Source organism: Vulpes lagopus, chromosome 7 (genome assembly GCF_018345385.1).
Source record: "Vulpes lagopus strain Blue_001 chromosome 7, ASM1834538v1, whole genome shotgun sequence".
NCBI classification, from domain to species: Eukaryota; Metazoa; Chordata; class Mammalia; order Carnivora; family Canidae; genus Vulpes; species Vulpes lagopus.
In genome coordinates this window covers 62,276,693-62,296,612 of record NC_054830.1, presented here as the reverse complement: position 1 = coordinate 62,296,612, position 19,920 = coordinate 62,276,693, and the positions used below count along the sequence as shown (strand labels likewise).

The 19,920-nt window shown below is 54.9% G+C and overlaps 1 protein-coding gene across 1 annotated transcript in view; it reads right to left on the bottom strand.

Annotated features, from left to right (window-relative positions):
- Positions 1–19,920, bottom strand: part of ASTN2 (astrotactin 2) — an 861,071-nt gene that overhangs the window by 225,857 nt on the left and 615,294 nt on the right. Inside the window, exons 15-16 of the mRNA XM_041762437.1 lie at positions 18,335–18,439; positions 15,062–15,241 (exon numbers count right to left, since the gene is read on the bottom strand). Of these exons, the coding sequence (XP_041618371.1) occupies positions 15,062–15,241; positions 18,335–18,439 (285 nt within the window). The remainder of the gene's footprint in view (positions 1–15,061; positions 15,242–18,334; positions 18,440–19,920) is intronic.

Genomic DNA, 19,920 nt, shown 5'->3' with positions numbered 1-19,920 from the left:
CTTTAGGGCCACCCATCGCTGACCAACACTCCTGCCTTGGTCCTCACCAAGCAGCTGTCTGCTGGCCCAGAGTGGACATAAGTGTAACCTGTTTTTGTTTCTTCGATGTGAATATTTTAGAGGCTGTGCTTAGTGCAATCAATTTTCAGTGATCTACCCTGTCAACTATGTTACATACATAGCACAACCCTAGGAAACTCGTTTCCTCAATGATAACAGTTTTTGTTTGTGGTTTCTTGTTTTTAAGCAGTGGTTCCCTGATTCTAGGAACAGTCTTAACGTGGGAGTCTGTTATGTAAAGTAGATCAAAGAGCAGCTGCTCTGGTTGAAGCAGGTTTGTGGGGCCTGCAGAACAGGCTTTATCCCCTCACCTAACCTGCGCACCCCTCCCACCCCCCCCCACCCCCACCCTGCAAAACTCCTGTGAATCTACGGGGCACTTTCTGGAAACCATTGAACTACAGCCCTGCTGGTCTTCACGCAGGCCTGGGCCAGGCACTTCACCTTTCCCCTTTTGGGGAAATGATGAAAATGATTTTCCGAAGGAAGGGTGTTAAGATGTGAGATAAATGATGTGAAAAATCCTTGGCATACTCAGTAAGTGGTAGCTATTACAACCTTTCCTCGCGTGGTTAAAACGAGTGGTGTGAGGTAGTCCAACCCCTCCAAACGATACTTCACCTCTTTCCTATTTTACAGGCTCCTATTCGTCAACCAAAACTTTTCTCCGGCGCGTCCTCTCCCTGCATCACCTGTTCCTTTTTATTATCACTCTCCCTATTTCATGTTTCTTTAATTGTATAAATTACTGTGAGCACGTCGCGTGGTGCCTAACATAGTGTGTGTGTATATATATATCCTCAGGCATCTAATTGGCTGTTATTTACTTGACTCGCTAATGATGATGGGCCTCCAGTAACCTTAGTTTTCTTAACACAACCCCTTACATTGGATAAAAAGGTATTCGTAGGAAGCCCTTTAATAAGGTACATGAGAACCTAAAGGCAAGCAAATGGCTTATAGGTTGGTTAAGTCCCGGCTTCCCTTTATCAGTCTGAGTATATAGAATTTAGGGTTTTAGAGCAATCCTCCATTCAGTACTTGCTGAGTACCTACTGTGGGCCAGGCACTATGCCAAGTGTTCAGAAGGGAAGGAAAAGTAATGTGATACATGATGTTAACGAGCCTACTTCTTCAGAAATCATTGCCGTCTTTCCTAAGATACTTGAAACCTAGTGTTCCATAGCCCTAGACTTCCTCAAAGGCCAGGGATAGGCGCTGCCTGAGTGATGGTAAGGGCCAATCCCAACGTACACTGCAGCCTGAGACAGTCCACAGAGGGATACTCCATTATTCAAGTCAGTAGGATAAACTTGGCTGGAGTCCTGCAGTGCCCCTGTGGGTAAGGCAAGTAATGCTTAAGTAGCTGTACTTTTAATCGAGTACTAATTAATGGCCTCTTAAAAGTGAAGTGTTACCCAGCTCCGTAGGAGGGAAGCGGAAGGCAGAGCCTAGTATGAAACTCAGGGCTCTATCCTGCACCTGACTAGGCTGTTGATTTGTACTCAGGACGTACAGCCCCTCAAGGGATCTCAAAACAAATTACAGCAGCTGCCTGGATGAATTTTACAAGCAGGGCAATGGTGAGGTAGGAGGCTCTTTAGCAAAATACACACTTACACTGCAGACCTATGGCTGTATCCTGTCAATACCATTAATATTCATGCTACCCCGGCTAAGCCTGAAGTTGGTGAGGCAGCTCTGGGACGGGCAGCGGATTCTAGTGGGAAAGTCGCCGGATCTGGTCTAGGTCTGCATCACGGCTCTGCCTCTGACCTCCCTATGTGGCTTCAGGTGATCACATACCTCTGCCTCAGTTTCCCTGCCTGGGGAGAGGTTGGACTAGATGACCAGTAAAGCCCCTTTTGGCGCTACGGTTTCAGTTAATTTTTAACCAGCTAGACGCTGAGTTGAGTTTTGCCTCCGTGTTTTTGCCTAATGCCTCCTAAAATTGTGTTTGAAGTGGTAGAAAGAACCTGCACTTTGTAAATAATCAGCTCCAGTTTGGTCCAGTTGCTTTACCGCACCCCGATTCTTGTACCCGTGGGTCACTTACTAGCTGGCGTCATTCTGTCCAACTGTCGTTTCCTCATCTGCTGGAAGGCAAGGACAGCTTAGGTTTTAAAGCACTGTTGTGCGACTCGAAAGCTATAAATGGGGTAGCGTATGTAGAGGTACCTAATTCTGAACGTGTGAGGTGCTCAGAAAACCTGGCTTCCCTGGTAGGAGGCAAAGACCCCCCCCACACACAGTGTACTGATGTAAAATTTTCAGGCTAACGCCGGGGGAGATTGCAGACCTGTGTCGGTGAAGCAGTGGCACTGCTCGGCTTCTTAATTAAAAACCTATTGGAGGGAGACTGGGATGGCCGGAGGGGCAGAGGCAAAACTCACAGTATTGTTTCCCACCAGGAAAGCTGCACATAAAGCCTAAAGGGTTGTTTTTTGATTAAAGTAGTCAGGATGTCATCCTGACACTATGAGAGGTTAAATGGAGTCAAGATTTTATATATATATAAAATCTTATATATTATATATATACACACACACACATACACGCGCGCGCACGCACAAATTTTATGTACGTGTATTTGTTTTAAAACAGAAATATGTGTGTTTAGGTCTTCCTATAGATGGCTAGCATAAAAGGATTTTTCCTCCAGGTCAATATCTATTAACTCAAATAACTACAAAAATTAACACACGGCACTAGAATGCAACCGCTGGCTGCCACGTGGGCTCTCCTAGAAACAAAGACTGGTTGTCACAGACCTGAGCCCGAGGCCCTCCATCCCTAGCCCACCCGTTATACCTTGAGCCATGGAAGCAGCACCTTGAAAGTTTAGCACAGCTACTGAGGTGCCCTTGCTATAGCCTAGAGCCAAACCTAGGCCTCGGCATACCTCACCTGCAGGACAGGGTGCCCCCTCCATCCTCAGTCCTTTGCCAGGTGCCTTGTCACCCCCTTTCCCAGACCCCTTGGCTATCTGAGGAGTCCCCTGGGATCCACCAAGTGAACAGCAGACAGCTTATATACTTTATAAGTGGTGTCACCACCACCATATATGATGGAGTTTGCTGGAAGGCTGCTACTTTTCAGCCCTTAACTGGGATGTTCCTGATCGTGGGACAGGACCCACGATCCTCACAACCAGCCAAACTTGATGCAGTTCTCTTTGCAGCTCTATCTCCACATCTTTATAGACTCTTGGGCCATTGCCAATGATGTGCTCATCTGGCCCAGCCAACAGCAACAAGTCTCTCTCCAAGGTTGCAGATCTCTGGGAATTTCTTGTGTCACAGATAACTGAAAACCTAAATCAGGATCGCACCTGTCTTTACACATACTAAATCCATGATAAAAGGCCTCACCAAAACCCTCCTTATCGCCCGCAGAATTCCAGACATTACGGATCCTGGCTGAAGCCCTCATTTCACTACTCAAAATAGACAATGTTGGGCTCTCAATACAAGGCATTTATTAGAATTTTCATTTCCTCTACCACCATCAGACTGCAGCGCTCATAGAGCGCCACGATGGTTTGCTTACGCAAGTGCGCGTTCAACGACGTCAAACATCCAGAGTGAATTGTAATAAAGATTCTGACTTCCACATCTGACGCTTGAAGCCTGACAGCATTCAAGGCCTCACTTGGCAAACCTAGGTACTCCTACCTTTGGTGCCAGAGGGAAGTTGGGGCCACGGCCACCCTACTCCACCCCCCTACCCATCCCATACAAGCCAAGCCAGTCTCCTTTCCCTGTTTCCTCGAGCCACTTCGGACCTGCTTGGGAGCAGAAAGCTTCATCATGTGAGTCTTAGGTCCTTTTATATCGGGGTGTGTGTGCGGCAGCATCAGTTCCACCCTCTGAACCACACATACCAGGCTGCAGTCCATCCCACTACTTTCGAGTGACGACCGAGATTTAGAGATCAACATTAAAACAACTTCACCATATGACACATTTTTATGAATGTAATTTATGAGCAACCACACGGATAAGACCCATTTTCGGGGAATGACACTTCGTATTTAAACTTAAGAATAAAAACTCCGGCCCAAGCATCTGAAACTTGTTTAACAACAACAACAACAACAAAAATCTAATGATTCTGCACAAGTGTTAGAAATAAATTGGAAATATCATGGCTCAAAGGGTGGGAAGGGGGCAGGGATGCCAGTCTCACCTGATCATGATGCAGGGGCCGGATATAGGAGAATGGAACGTGCATGGGTGGGAGGAAACGTGTGATGTGTACACTACTGGGCACTATATGCTGGACTTCCCATAGAGGCTGATTCACTCTTAGCCAGGGCCGCCTGGCAGGCTCAGCGGTTGAGCATCTGCCTTTGGCTCAGGGTGAGACCCTGGGGTCCTGGGATCGAGTCCTGCATCCAGATCCCTGCATGGAGCCTGCTTCTCCCTCTGCCTGTGTCTCTGCCTTTCTCTGTGTCTCTCATGAATAAATAAATAAAATCTTTAACACACACACACACACACACACACACACACACACAAAGCTCTTAGCCAGATGAAAGGTGCACATGATGAAGCCCAACCCCTTTAAGTGTGTATCCTTCCCTTCTGCTCCGTGATGTTGGCTGCATAGGCCCGTTGCCCTCCTCAACGAAACGGGAGATGTGAGCTCCTGCCTACTCTGCACTAGGACTGATCCTCAGTGTCCCGTAAGGTTTTACAGAAGTAAAAGCTGGCCAGACATGAGACGTGAGGACGGCCTCTCTGAATGAAAGAAAGGCTTTCCAAATAAAAGGCCCAAACAAATACTAAACAATAGGATGAGTTGCTCCCTGAGGAAACAAGTTGCAAAAGGGGAACTGTGATTTTTTTTTTACCCAAAGCTTCATCTCCTGTGGTGATCACCTCTGCAACGAGGTCCCAAACCTGCATTTTCAGGTCTTACCTTTTTTTTTTTTTCTTTTTTTGGATCACCAGACTGGTCTATGCCCAGCTGCCCACCTCATCCTGCCAACTAGCTTGTCAGCCGTGGGCTGCTGTGTCCGATGAAGATGTCCCTGAGAAACCCCAGACGCAACGTATTTCAACCTGAGCTCAGCACTCCAACACCCGCTGTTCTTTTGTTCTACTTTGAGAAACACATCAGTGCTACCGTTTCTCACCCATTTACTTATTTACTTTTTTTTTTCTTCTAATCTCCAGCTGCATGGCTACTAAACGGCAAGCCGCTATTATTTTTCTCCTGAAACACGGCTACCACTTCCTAACTGATCTTCCCGACTCAACCTAACATTCCTTCAATCCCAAGCCAAACCCTATCAGAATGGGACAAAACCAGGGCCTGGGAGCGTGGGGGGGGGGAGGCGGTCAGCCTCGCTCATCTCTTGATATAAATGAACACTTGGTGTCCCATTTAGCACCAGCTGCGGTGCCACCTTGCGCCCCTCCCACCAGCTGCCTCCCTGAATCGCCGACAGTAAGCCCGTTGGGACAGAAAATGGGATGTGGTTGAAAGGTGGGAGGAGTGGTTACCCCAGTTTCCGTTTTCCTTAAAGAAACCTCCTCAACAACAAAATCATGACAAGTTGCGTTTCCCATGGAAAACCCTAAATGCTGTCTTTGTGCAAAACCACTCCTGGAAGAGAAGGCTCACAAAAGATACGTCTCGATGAGGCCATCACAAGCAAGAGGGGACCCCTTCAGACCCAGGGCCTCTTGAGTTGCCTCTCAGCACACCTTGGAAGGAGGATGGAGAGAGAGAATGAAAAGGGAGCTGGTTGGAGTCCCAACCCTGTCACTAATTTATAGTTCCCTCGGAGCAAGTTTCTCATCACCCATTCCATCATCCATCCTAATAGATTTATTGAATTAAGGATCTTTGCAGCCATAAATTTCAGCGATTCTGATGCTCCTGACCTCAGAGGCTTCTTGGACCAAGATCTCTAAAAGGAGCCTTCCATCTCCTTGGGCACCCAAGGAGGAACCCTTGGGATCTAGGGCTTAAGTGTCAGATAAAAACAACCAAAACCAGCTCCTACCCAATGGATCCATGGTCAAGTCGATCTCTAAGGGCCGGCTCAAAGCCGGCACCCTCACCCGGAGCCACGGCATTAGGCAACGAGGACCTGGCGCCCGCCGCCTGATGACATCTCGGAGGTGGGCATCACGCTGCCCTGCCTGCCTGTTTTCACTCCTCAAGTCCTTCTGCCCTGTTCAGATGCCTCTCACGCAGAACAGTCTTTTTTTTTTCTTTTTTTTTTTTTGAGCACCCTCTGTGGTTAAGTAACAGCAAAGCATAAATGGCAAGAGGGCCCCAAGCAAGAAAAGAAAGGGAAGAGCAAGTACTTCCACCGACCTTGTGCCTCCCAGTTATATACATCCCCCCTCCCACCTTGGCACCTCCTGATTCTCAGCTTCCTAGGCGGAAAGCCCCCCTCCCTCTTTAGAAGGTCATCGTGAGGATCAAATGAGATGCCAAGTGCCCAGCGTGCCTGCCGGCAAAGAGGTTCTCAGTACGTGGCGTCTGTCCTTATACGATGGGTTAGGGCACGGGGGCTTTGGAGTCGCGCCGTCCCGGGATGGAGCCCTGCCTCTGCCTGTTTATTACCAGCCAGGTGACCCTGAGCAGGTGAGTTTTCTCATGTGGAAGATGGACATAATACCCCGGACCTCGTGGGGGCAAGGGGTTGGGGGGAGATCTTATGAAGAACAAGGCGAGACCACGTGATTCAGGGCCCGTAGCAAGGGCCCACACAGGTCAGCCCTTGGGGCCCAGCCGGCTCCCCCCTTCACCAGCACACACAGCCCTACTACACATTCTTCTCGCCCTGTAGGGCTCCAGGCTGCGCTTTCCCGTAATTCTGCTTTCTACTCCCACCCCCATGTTCAGGCAGGACTCAAACGCAGGTTGGCAGATCACGCAAGAGAGAAAGCAGCCGTGGCTTCAGGGTTCCCTCGGGCTCCCGCACCCAGGACTGGAAAGAGCTGCACCATTAGGCCTCCTGCGGCAGAGAGCCGATGGTCACCATAATCCTCACCCACGCGATCGTGTCCCGCAAGAATAAATGATAATCATAATAAGAGCCCGATTTCCTGACTACTTCTTACATGCCAGGTGCCGTGATAGTCACTTCACAGGCATTGTTCCAGTTCATTCTAACAATACTGCGGAGCAAGCGGCACTGCAGCCACCTTAAGGCTCAGCTGAGACTCTGAGAAATCAAGGGGCCTTGTCCTACGTCACACACGTGGCACATGGGTCAGAGGACCACACACACCTGACGCGGACGTTGGTGTTTGTTGAAAGGTGCTCCTCTGGGGAGGAGTGGGCAACGACCACTGATTGGCCTTGAGCATCCTACCAGGAGCCAACTAACCCCGTGATCTCATCCCATCTTCATGACAACCCAACAGTTCAGGTGCTTTTCCAACTATTCCCCAGGTACTTCCAAAATGGGCCCCGGGGTCTGACTTCACTGCAGGCCCCGAAGACTCAGCCTCTCCTGAGAGTACGTGACTGGGGGCAGAGGCAATGGCAGTTTCTCAGAATACTTAGAAGACTGGGGCACAGACACATTCAAAGATCTAAAAAAAAAAAACAAACAAACAAAAAAAAACAAGGCCAGTGGCATCCCTCAAGAGCACCTGAAGACATCCAGGCTCACTGCTCCCAGCTGGTCTAAGTGGGCTCAGCACTCGGCAGGCTTCTCCACATCCCCAGATTCGTGTCCTGCCCCCTGCAACCCCTGCAACCCACCCCTACCACCGGGGTGATAATGCCCAGACCCCCCAGGGCTCTGCTGAGCTGTCCTCTGCTCCAGGGAAGTTCCCGGCTGCCCTATGCAGTTAGGACCAGTCTCCTGGCCTCGGTTTGTCCACTCCCGACCCGACACGCACGCACATGCACACGCGCAAGCTTCCCCGCCACAGCATCATCCATCCATCTCTGTTAGTTGTCTGCTCACCGGCTAACCTGTGAGCCTCCCGAGAGCAGGAAGGGGGTCTCGCTCACCGTGCCAGCCTCAGCACCTGATACAGAGCCTGCCGTATAGCAGGGGCTGGACACACTCGTGTAGAGAGGGGCGAAAAGGGACGAAGGAAGGACAGAGACACGGCGGCCAGGGACGCACCCTGGTGATGTGGAATCTGGAGGGAGGCCGGGCCACCTGCCGATGACCACCTGGGGAAGGCACAAGCGTCCCTCGGTGCACCTGTGTTCCCTGCAGGCCCCCCTGTCCTCACTAAGGCGTCGAAGGCAAAGAGAGGACAAAAGCCCCACGTTCATCTCCAGGCACGTTCCACATCCTCAGTGCGAGCCTGCTGAGTCAGAAGGTCCCACCTGACAGCCCTGCGCCCTCGGCCCCTGTGGCGCTTGCCTGGCATCTGACTGTGAGAGGGGTCGAGCGGCCCAGCAGGCCCCGGTCCGAACAGAATCCGGGGACCTGGTGTACAACAGTAGCAACCTCTCCTTGCTTCCCTAAGCGGAAGGACAAGAGGGGCAGTCTCCAACGCCTCAGGTAATGGGGAGCTCGTGTGTGCACGCACCCTGAACGAAGAAAACGTGCGGTCTATCCTCCAGGAACTCGGCCCCCTTGGAGGATGTGGGGGGCTTTGGCCACTGGGGAGCAAAATCAGAGTTGATTTTGCTCTGAGTTTCCAGGAGGGCGAAGACCAAAAACCAACCGAACAACCAAACCCCATTGCTACCTGGTTATTAAGTGTCCCCCTCCGCAAAGGCAGGTTCTGACTGCGGGAGCTGACCTCAACTTGCCCATCTGTTGAACGGGAAGAGCCAGGTGGGCCGAGAATAGGAAACACCCTTACTCAAGAGTCGCCACCGCCTCTTCCCCTGCCTCTGGCGGGTGGTGCTGAGCCATCGCTGCCTTCCTGCCACCACGCCCGGTCCGGCCCCGTGGCACTCCAGGCAGCAGCTCCCCGCCGCCTTGCAACCACGGCCGGCCCTCAGAGAGAAGCTCCCCCAGCTCTGGGATGGCCACGGCGACTTCCAGCTGGGACGAGCCCGGGCTGGGCCCTGCCTTGTGATTCTGCCGCTAAACGGGGGGCGGGGGGTGCATAGAGTACCTCCTCCCCTGCCCACCGCGCCCCCTCGGGCCTGCACGCGGAGCCTCTGCCTCCCGCAGGTCTTCCAGCAGTGGATGGGGCAACGGAACAGGAGTGCAGACGGTCCCCTTGGGTCGGACGCAATGCCAGCATCTGGAGAGTTCTCTGAAGCCGCCGCCGTACGGACACACATGGTCCCCGTGATGAAAGCAGCCCGGGTTCAAATCCCCACCCACCGTGCCAAGCTCCCCGGTGTGAACCCCCGCAGGCCATCTTACCCTCACGCGCCTCAGTCTCCTCAAGCATGAAATGCAGATACCAGAGCCTCCCTCCCAGGCTTGTTGTGCGAGGAGTAAATTGGATGAAAAAAAAAAAAATGCACGTACGTGAAAGTGGTTGGCGAGCGGCTGCGCGCAGAGCACGGCGAGGGATTATTATTCTTGGTGTGCACCAATAGGAAAATGACTAGGGTGTTCCGTTCCAGATGGACTCAATCTAAACCGGGGAACAAATGCTTTTTTTTTGGTAATTTCATCTGGTGGAAATGGCAGTCTCATGGGCCTATTTGTGTTTAATGAACCACATCCTGTATCGTCTTCCTGCAAGGTTCTGGGGAGAAAGAAGTTCGTTCTCTCCTCTGGCGGGCTGCAGACCAGTGAGCGTCCAGCTCAGGCTTGACCCGCTCTGACCCCCCTACCTCCCTGCTAGACGTACCCTACCAGTAACTGCATGGAGGCCACGGGGCAGGGGCAGGGGGCAGGGTACTCAGCTCCCGCCTCGCCCTCCCTGGGACCCTGCCTAGCCGATCCCCGACTTCCGATGTGGTTTAGGATTGTGAGGCTGGGCTGGGTGTGCCCAAGAGGCGGACAGCCTGGAGCGGGGGCGCCGGGGACACATCAGATCTGAGAGGGCCCTGAGGTCGTGGGGAACAGGTTGGAAATCAGCCTCAGGGCAATGACAAAGCACCCAGGAGTTTCCATCCAAGAAGCAGCAGGAGGGCAAGTCTGTTAATGGTTAATTTTATATGTAAGCTTGACTGGGCCATGGGGCGTTCAGATAGTTGGTCAAACAGTATCGTGGATGTGTGTGTGTGTGAGGGTGTCGGCGACGATGTTTTGGATGAAACAACCAGTAGACTGAGTAAAGCAGACTGCCCTCCCGAATGTGGGTGGGCCTCATCCAATCAGTTGAAGGCCTGACTAGAACAAAAAGGCCGACCCTCCCAGGAGTAAGCAAGAACCCCTCCTGCTTAAACCTCTGAGCTGGGACATCATTCTCTTCTTGTCTTTGGACCCAAACTGAAGGACTGGTTCTTCTAAGGTCTCAAGGCTGCCAGCTTTTGGAATTCTCTTGAATTCCCAGTTTGCTGAGCAGATCTTGCCTTGGAGCTTCCCAGCCTGCATAATAATCACATGAGCCAATTTCTCATAATAAATCTCTCTCTCTCTTTTACTCTCTCTGTATATGTATATATTTATATCATATGTCTTATATTATGAATATTATATATAATAGAGACCGTTATCCATCCATCCATCCATCCATCCATCCATCCACCCTGTTGGTTCTCTCTGGAGAAAACTGACTGGCCCACATCCTCAGGGCTGCTGTGTGGTCTGGACTGATGGGAGACAAGAGCAGAAGCAAGAGGTCCAGGTAGCATGCCAACCCTAGAGTCCAGGCAAGCCATGATGGCGGTCTGGCACAGGGCACAGCAGTGACATGGAAAGAAACGGGCAAATTCAAGACCTAGTTGGCAATTAAAATGGGTACAATCTGGGAAATGGGGGGGGGCAGTTAAGAAGGACTCAGTTTCTGGCCCTGCCTACAAACAGGTCATGGCGTGTTCCACTGAGACACTAGAAAAGTACTAGGTTGTGTGGGACGGAATGGGCGGGGGCGGGGGGGACAAGGGGGCTGTCATGCGAGCAACTGCAAGCAGAGAGCCTGCAGGCAGAGGCATAAAGCAGGAGTCATCAGTGGAAGGACACTAACAGGGTCCCCAGAGAGAGAGAACAGTCCAGGAGGAGGGGCCCAGGCCAGGGTCCCGTGAAGCCCCATGGTCCGGGTTGGCAGAGGAGGGTGAGCCTGCAAAGCAGACGTGGAAGACGCCAGGAGGAAGGGGGGGGTGATGCACAAGGAAGGTCTGGGACCCTGGCCACAAACACAGGGAGCGCCTCAAGCAGGACACGGCCAGCTCCATCGAATGCTAACTCAAGGTCAAGCACACGGCAACCGGCAACTGTCCCCGGAAAATTAAGTCTACAGAGAAGTGAACTGGTACCGGGCAGGTCTCCGCCTGAGAGGGCTCCTTTCATGTGCGATGCTGCCTTTGAAGCCAGCTCCCTCGGGGAACAGAAAGCCCAGGAGAGTCCTCCAGCCCAGTCCGCCCCTCCGCCCCTCGGCCACAAGCGTCCTCGCCAAAGGCGCCGACATTTGACCATCTTTCCCTTGTCCCTCCCCCCGCCCCCCTTCCACCTCAACCTTCTCAAACAGCCCGGACTCCTTTAAGCAGTAGTCTGGGAATGCTGCAGCTGACATTCAAAACTGCATTGTAATTCAAATGGAAATGCAGAAATTCGTTCCCTTGGACGGTCTTGGGAAATTATAATAGAGATAAAACGTCTTCTAAAGGTGGCAACAGGCATTTATCTGTGAGGACATCTCAATAGCCACGGACCGCCCCAGTCTTAAGAGCAGCGTAATCTTCGCTAGAAAACGTCCTTTCCCGGGGTCACCGAGTGAGTCTACACACTTGGGAAAGTTGTATTAATTGCATACGTTTCCTCTTCTACACTTTATCTCTCTGTCGTGTGTGTGTGTGTGTGTGTGTGTGTGTGAGCGCACACGCATGCACTCTGGTTTGCACTTGTCTCTCTCTCTGTGTTTTTCTGACTCCTCCTACCTCCCTCGGTCGCTCTCTCTCTCTCTCTCTCTCACACACACACACACACACAATGAACGATTCCTTCACATGCACACACCCTTCAGCTTCCATAGTCACTTTCTCCACGGGGAAGGAGTAATTGAGATTTCAGGGTCCCCTGAAATCCGACCGAGGTTTCTGCACCCATCACCATCCTCCCAGAGAACGACAGGGAACGACCAAAATGCAGGGAGCAGACCCCCCCACCCCCCACCTCCCCTCCCACTGCCTCCACTCAGCCCAACCCACCCCTGTCCTTGGTCCTGAGTCAGTCGGCAAGGGACGGGAGGAAACTAGCGACCCCACCATAAAAACACACGTGTACCTACACACACCTGGGAGCAGAGTTACCTGAGCAGCTGGGCAGCTGTGGCGGGAGGGAACGGGTTGAGCCCAGCTCCGTGCAGGACGGGCCCACTGATGGCCTAGGCTTTCCCTGGGGTCTGTATTTTGCATTTGAGGAAAGCCATCTAGAGAGTGGGTCGCCTTGCCCAAGATCGCACAGCCCGTAAGAGGTACGCCAGGGATTTGAACCCGAGCCCGTCTGACTGCAAAACCTCTTGTTTTATCTCCAAATGAAGTCTTCATCCCAGGTCGCCCGAGGATGGGTAACTTCCTACAGAGAGTCTTAATGGTGATAAAAAGGCGTGTGTCACGGTCACGGCAAGGCAGAGTGTGGGCAGTAAGTCAAAGGGCGAAATGGGAGGTTTCAAGGGATCCCGGAAGCCCTCCGCCCTCCGCTCTCCAGGTTGTAAGGACATCCGCAGGGAGTGTCCTCTTCTGGTGACACAGACACAGGTGAATCACAGGGAGCCGTGGCCAGGACTAGGATCCTCGGCCGAGATGCCCACAAGCTCGGCTCGACTTTAGGGCCGTTCTTCACGTGCTTGCTACGTGCCAGACATCGTACCTGTATCATCTCACCTCGCTCTCCCACGAGCCACGCGCAAGAGTCACTGCCCTCCCCGCCCCCAGTGTAACGCACAAGGAAACAGGAGCTTAGAAGTTACTTGCCCGAGGTGACCCCGGCAGCGATGTGGGAAGACCACGGGGACCTGAAGCCCGTCTGTCCCGCTCCGCACCGTGCTAGCTCTCTCCTGTTCCCACAGCTCTGCCCCCTCGGCCATCCGCTCCCAACCCCAGATCCATCCTGACCAGCTCCCCCCGGAGGTGGGGGTGCGGGGGGCCCTGGCCTAGCACACGCCCAGCACACAGAGTTGATGGCTGCAGGGGGTCACCCGCTGTCTCCAAGTGCAGAGTGCTTCCAACCTCTTCCGGGGAAAACCCCAGCGTCTCAGCCTCCCACTTGCAAACGTCACTAGTCCCACACTGAAGAAATAAGACTGTAGCGTTTCAGGGGCCATCGAGGTCTGAGCCCGTGGGGAGGCAGGAGGGGGACGCACACTCACAGAGGCGGCACGGTGGCCTCAGCACAACCCTGCGCCCTTCCCGGGAACAAGCGGAGGAGGCGCGCCTCCGCCCAAGCAACCCAGAGAGAGCGGGGTCTCCCGGGCTGGAAGCGCGCAAGGCCTGGGAGCAGCTGAGGATGGAGACGGCGCGGCATGTAGCTTGACGGCGGGGTCCCGGGCCCCGAGCGCCGGCCCCGGCGAGGTAGCTCAGTGGCCACGGTGAGCGAAGGTTTCTACAAACATAACCTAATTGTATTACTTCAAAGTCCTGAAGCTTATTGCCCTGCTTAATGATGTGTCACGTTATTTATAGGGCAGGACAACGAGACTTCTATTGATTTAATGCACTTCCTTAAAGACCGTCATTGTCACAGCCATAAAAACAGAGTCATTCCCAGACAACTCAATTACGGCCCCTGCGTCTATAAACCGCCCCGCGCCCCACACCGTGGCACACAGGAGGCAGGGAGGGGCTGAGGCCACGGTGGCGGGTGCGGGCCCCCCGGGGGCAAGAGGAAAGGTTCCGGACAGGGCAAAGGCAGGTGCATCGGGGCTTCATCCAGCCGGGGAGGAGGGGCAGCACGAAAAGCCCTTGATGGGGAGCACGGAGCACCCCACGTGGTCTTGGACCCGCCCGCCCAGGGGGCTCGGCCATGCTGAGCTCTCCTCCCTCTGGGCCTCAGTTTCCCCGCCGGCAAGCTTGGGGCGCTAAGCCTGGTGAGACTCCTAAGGTCCCCGCTCCGGCCGCCACGTCCTGTGGTTCGGAGCGATTTGCTTCCTGAGCTGCGGCGGCTGAGCCACGCGGGGAGGCCGGGCACACGTCGCTGCCCAGCCCGCCCGCCCACCGGAGAGAGCTCTCCTCCCCCAGTTACTTGGTGATAATCGTAGCAGTGGCGACAGGAAGCAGCCCTGCCACCTGCCACCTGCTCCCCGCGAACCTTCGGGCACCTGGCACACCCGAGACTCACTGGCCCCCGGACACGGACCTGCTGGAACCCCCAACGCGAGCAGGTCACGCGTCTGTCTTTCTCCAAACGCCACTACAGGAACCGCTCCCCTCGCCCTGGAAGGCGGACAAGGGAGCCACCTGGGCGCCCGGGGCCCCGGGAGGGCCGCGCTCAGGCGGGAAGGGAACGGAGCTCCCGCGGGGGCGGCGGAGACTGGTCTCCCGCGTGGGCTGAGGAAATCCAGTCCTGGGAGCAGCCGAGCAGCGGAGGGAAGCAAGACCTGGTCCCCCCACCCCGCCCCCCAGAGAGGCTCGAGACCGTCCCCTCATACGCAAGGTGAGCACACACAGGGGTCTGGGTCTTCCGAGACGCCCGGGAAGGAGGAGGCATCCGGGGACACGACGCCCGTCCTCAACTCTTCCAGGGCTTCGGGGGAGACCGGGGGCAAGGCGGGGCCCGCGGTAATGGGGCAGGGGCCCCGGCGCCCAGCCGCCAGCTTCGGGCTCAGGAAGCGCCCGCACGGAAAGGGTCGGAGCTGTCGCCCTCGGTCCCGGGACACCGAAGCCGGAGAGGGGCAGGGACGCCGGAGGCCACGCCGTTGGCAGGCGCCAGAGCCGGGGGTCAGCGCGGAGCAGCCCCACCTCCGCAGCCCACCGGCCGCCCCGCCGAGCCCGCGCTTACCTTTCTGATACTGGAGCCACAGCTGCTGCTGGACCTTCTTGCTGGGGAAGTGGATGAGGCAGGTGAGCTCGGAGCCGTACAGGGCCTCGGCGACGTAGTGCGAGCCGTAGTGCTGGATGAAGGACAGCAGCTCGTCCCGGCTGCTCTCCCTCGTCAGGATCTTGAGGACGTTGGTGAAGCCTGGACAGGGGAGGAGCACGTGGAGGCGGTCAGCCCGGGGAGGCCGGGGGCTGGCGTCACCGCGGGGCACCTGGCTGCGTCACCACGGGGTCACCTGATGGCGTCAGCACAGGGTCACCTGGTGGCATCACCACGGGGTCACCTGATGGCGTCAGCACAGGGTCACCTGGTGGCATCACCACGGGGTCAGTGTGGATCTGGTGTCACCACGGGTCACCCGGTGGCCGCTGCCATCTGAGTGCGCACAGCAGCCGCCCCCGGCCGCCCCGCAGAGGCTGCTCTCTCCCGGGGACACACGAGACACTACCGCCGAGAGGGAACCGACCGTGGAGGAAGGCCTCACGCCTGGCCACCAAGATCACTGGACCTGAAAGTCAGCGTGAGGAAGTCAGAGCCAAAGTCTGTCCCATGCAACTGAGGAGCACCACGCACACGGTGGTCTCTCCCCCTCGTTCCGGGTGAGCCGAAGCCCCCACACGGCAGCTTCCACGGTGCACACGAGCAAGTCAAAGGTCACACTGGGAGCAATTTCCTCGGTCCTCGGGGCGGAGCTGCTAGGATTCCAACCCCTCTGCTCTCACTCGAAACACACACGGGTTCCGCCGACCACAGCCCATCACCCAGGGCTCCAGCTGTCCCCGGAGGGACCCCGGGGCTGCCGATTGCCCCACGTCCTGATCTGATCCCCGGCCTGGCTTCCCATAGCACTGCTTCCCCACTGCCTCCGCCTCCGCCTCCGCCTCTGCCTCCCTCGCACAGTGATGTCTCTCTCCTGACATCTCGAGGGCCTCCTTGCTGCTCTATTGTCCTTGGTCCCGTGCCAAGGACACTTAGGCCCTCAGAGCCTCACACAGAGCGAGCACGGGAGTCACTCCATGACTGCAGCTCCCCACCTCTCTCCTTCCTCCGACAGGCAGGTCACCTAGCTGTTGGGCCAAGAGCCTGAAGACTTGTAGGAGCTCCTCCCGCCCCTGGATGACCAGTTCCCCAGTGACCTTACCTGGTATCCCAGGCCTCCGAGGGCATCGCCCACGAGCCACCTACATCAGGCTATCCTTCCAGCCACAGCCTTCTTAGGTCTCCCAATGGGACCTGAGATTTCCACCAACCTTTCTTCACGTACAGCCCCCAAACTGCAGAAATGGGCTCCCCACCTCCTCCTCACGTCATTCCTGTGCTCTAAGTCTCCAGAAAGTCACCCCCCTTACCACTCCCCCAAGAAGCTATTCACACAATCCAGGCCAGGGCACCTTCAGTGGGCACCACCTTGAAAGCAGAAGCTCTCCACCACTTGTCTTTGACTGTGCACATGCACCCTTCCCCACCACCACCCTAACCAGGTACGGGGCACGGCGCCGGCACACGGCGGGGACACCAACCGCCACTGTGGCAAGTGCAATGGAGTCCACGTCACGTCAACGTAAAATGTCAAAGAGCCAGCGAGCCCTCCTTCAACATTAAAACTGAGCTCTGATTTGCCGACATCTGACTTACAAGGGGGTCCTCAGGAGCATCATCACTGATTAATCCAAGCTGATAACACCTCTGTAGTTCTAACAGCAACACTGCAGTCGGATCCACAAGTGAGGTGGGAGGGTGTGGGGAGGTGGGGGAAACAGAAACACGCCTCAGAGAGTGGATGTTTGATTAGGACAACCCCTCTCCACCCACCTGCTAACCCATGCAACTGCGTAATGAATACAGCGGTGTTCATCGTGACATTGCTTCTCTTAAATATCGAAGAACACCACCACGGAGATGGCCTGTGGCTCTTTTTCGAGGCAGACAAACCCACGATTGAATCCCTGCTCTCCTCCTGTTTGGCCCCTTGCTAAGCTGTGTGACCTTGGGCAAGTTACTTAACCTCTCTGACCCTCAGTTTCCTTATCGGAAAAAAGGCGGGGGCGGGGGATGAATAATGTCTTCCTTGCAGGACTGATAGAAATCCTAAGATACGAGACATCATAAAGTGCTTATTAGTCAACGTCAGCAGTAATGACCAGTTGTACGTCCCGGATGGGACAGCCCTCTGCTTCCCGGGCTAAAAGAGTCTCGTGTTCCTCACGAACAAAATGATACTGAAAACAGAGAAGATAAGAAAAGAGCTGGCAAACGCACAGGAAGTGCCCAGACCATCACCCACGGGCAGCGTCTTGAGTAAAAGCCAGAGTGGAAAACCCCCTCTTTTCCAGAGTCCTCCACTCATTCTGGATTTTTCAGTTTTCACTTTTCTTTTACTCCTTCGTCAAACAGAAGTATCGACGACGTGTGGATGGTCTGTTAGTTACAGGGGCCACAGGAACGTAGGCTCAGGGACGGGCGGGGCCCACTCCGAACCCCCAGTTCTTGGGTCAGTGAGGGAAACACGTGGCTCAGATACGAGTCAAGCACACGAGGCCTTTAGTACAGGGAGTCGCTTGCACGGAATTCCTGGAGTTATTCCGCGGAAGCAGGGAACGTGGGCCGGGCCGGCCAGTCCTGCGGGAGGTGTTCTGGGCAAGGAGATCCAGGCCCAGGGAAGAGCACGTGCAAAGTCACAGAGGCACGAAAGAACACGCCCCGTCCTAAGAATTACAAACCGTCCCCGTCCGCCGAGATGCGGGGCTCGTGCAGGTGGAGCGTGGGCAGTGTGTGCGTACGTGTGTGGGAGGGCAGCGTGTATAGGACACCGTATCGCTGTATAGGGCAGGGGTAGGAACGCGAAACACCCAGGGGAGACCAGAAGAACGCAGTCCACAAGCCTGAAATATATAGAATGTACAGGCGACGTGGACTGCCATTCAGCCCCTCTCCTAGCCACCCTTCCCCACACGGCTAGGATGCCCCTTCCTCCAGGAAGCCTCCCTGACTCCTCGGGACACACAGCTCCCTCCTCCGGGGAACCACCTGCCTCACTATTGCACAGAACCTACCACATCAGGATGTCACTGTCTGTCTGCTTGTCCATGCACGGTCCCCGTGAGCCCCTGCATGGCAGCGAGGACATGGCCTCGTTCCCTCAGCATCCCCAGCCCAGGGCCCGCACACCCTCAGTGCTTGGGAACGCGTGCTGCGTCACCCCAAGCCCCCCGCTGCCCGGGCGGCGCTCCTCACCTGCTGAGAGGGTGATGGTGCTGAGCTTCACACGGTAGAGGTTGCTTCGAACCCGCCACTGCTGCACCATCGGGTAACCCATGGCCTCGTCATACCTGACGTCTCCTGGAGGACAGAATGAGAAGGTGACGGGTGGCCTGCGTTTGGGGAGCACTCACCGAAACCTCCGCCCCCTCCCCAGCCCGCGTAATGGCCACCGCTTGTAAGTGGACCGAGGCCCAGCCTTGGTGTGCAGGCCCTCCCTGGAGCCAGCAGCTCGGTCTGCACCTGCCTCCGGGCCTCTTCCCGGCCTCTGCTCTCAGCCCCGACCCTGCTTGCACAGGCAAAGCCAAAGCAGATCTGGGATTCCGCGTAACCCTGTGGGCAGCTTGCCACGGGTCATTCGACAGCTCGGTGCCTCGGTTTCCCCTTCTGGCACTACGGCTCCCTAGGCTGACATTCCTTCAGAGGCGCATCGTGAGACTCAAGGAAGGCAACAGAAGCGGGAAGCCCTGCGGTGACCTGGCCCCATGCAGGCTGGAGGCCAGCAAACCACAGCCCGTCCTCCCGGTATCGCCTCCCGGCCGCCTTCACACGATGCCCATGGCATTGGGTGGGCGCCTTCGGGCCCCAGGCCCCGGTGTTCGCTGACCCCTGCACGGACCATCGTTTCCTAAAGTGAAATCGCGGGACATGCCTAGGGATCCCATGAGCTACACTTGCCCAGACACAAAGGCTCACGTTTCGAGGAAGATCAAGTTAAACGAAGTTAAGCAAGATCTTTAAAAATCTGCATAATTTCTTAGCACCTCAACTAGACCAATACGCATCCTAAAGCCCTTGGAAGGTAGTCCCAGGCACAGCATTTTGCAAACCCTTTTGACCAAGGAATCCTGTTTCTCCAGAGGGTTCACGGGGCCTCATGGTCCATAGAGTGCATTTTTGGGGGGAAACACAGGTATAGACCAAGCATAAGCAAAGACAAGAACAACACGGCGTCGGCAAGTGGTTAGCTCTGGCCGGTGAGCGTATTTAAGGGTCTTGTTTTCTGATTTATATTCATCTGCATTTTCCGAATTTTCTGCCCTCAGCATTGAAACCTCTCTTTTGTTTACAATCAGGAGGAAATACATGAGAAAGAAATGCCAGTCACATCAGCAGCTAATATGATTGTTGTTACGTATCCTCTGCAAGCTGCAGGCACATTTTCTGTCCTTTTCTCTTGTCCCCTGGTGAGGAGGCACTTAAGGAGATATTTGATACCAAGATTAAAATGAGACTCTCATTGGAACAAGTGATTTCTTCCTGGACGTTACTGCAGTATTAAAGTTGTCCATTAGCTGTCAACTTTTTTTTTTTCCCCCCTCCTTAGCCTTTTCAGGAATAACAGAATTTTTTTGGTAAGAAGCTTTCATTTTAAAGTAAAATATTCATGATCTCCAACTATCTGTCTCCCGGAGCGAGGTTGTTTTGTTATCAGAATGTCCTCTCTGTTTATCTCCTCTGCCTGTCCCGGCCTTCCTCCGAGAGAGGCCGGGGAGAGAAGGAGAACGGGTGGGGGAGGAAGACCAGACACCCGTGGCCGCGCAGCCTCCGCCCCACCCGTC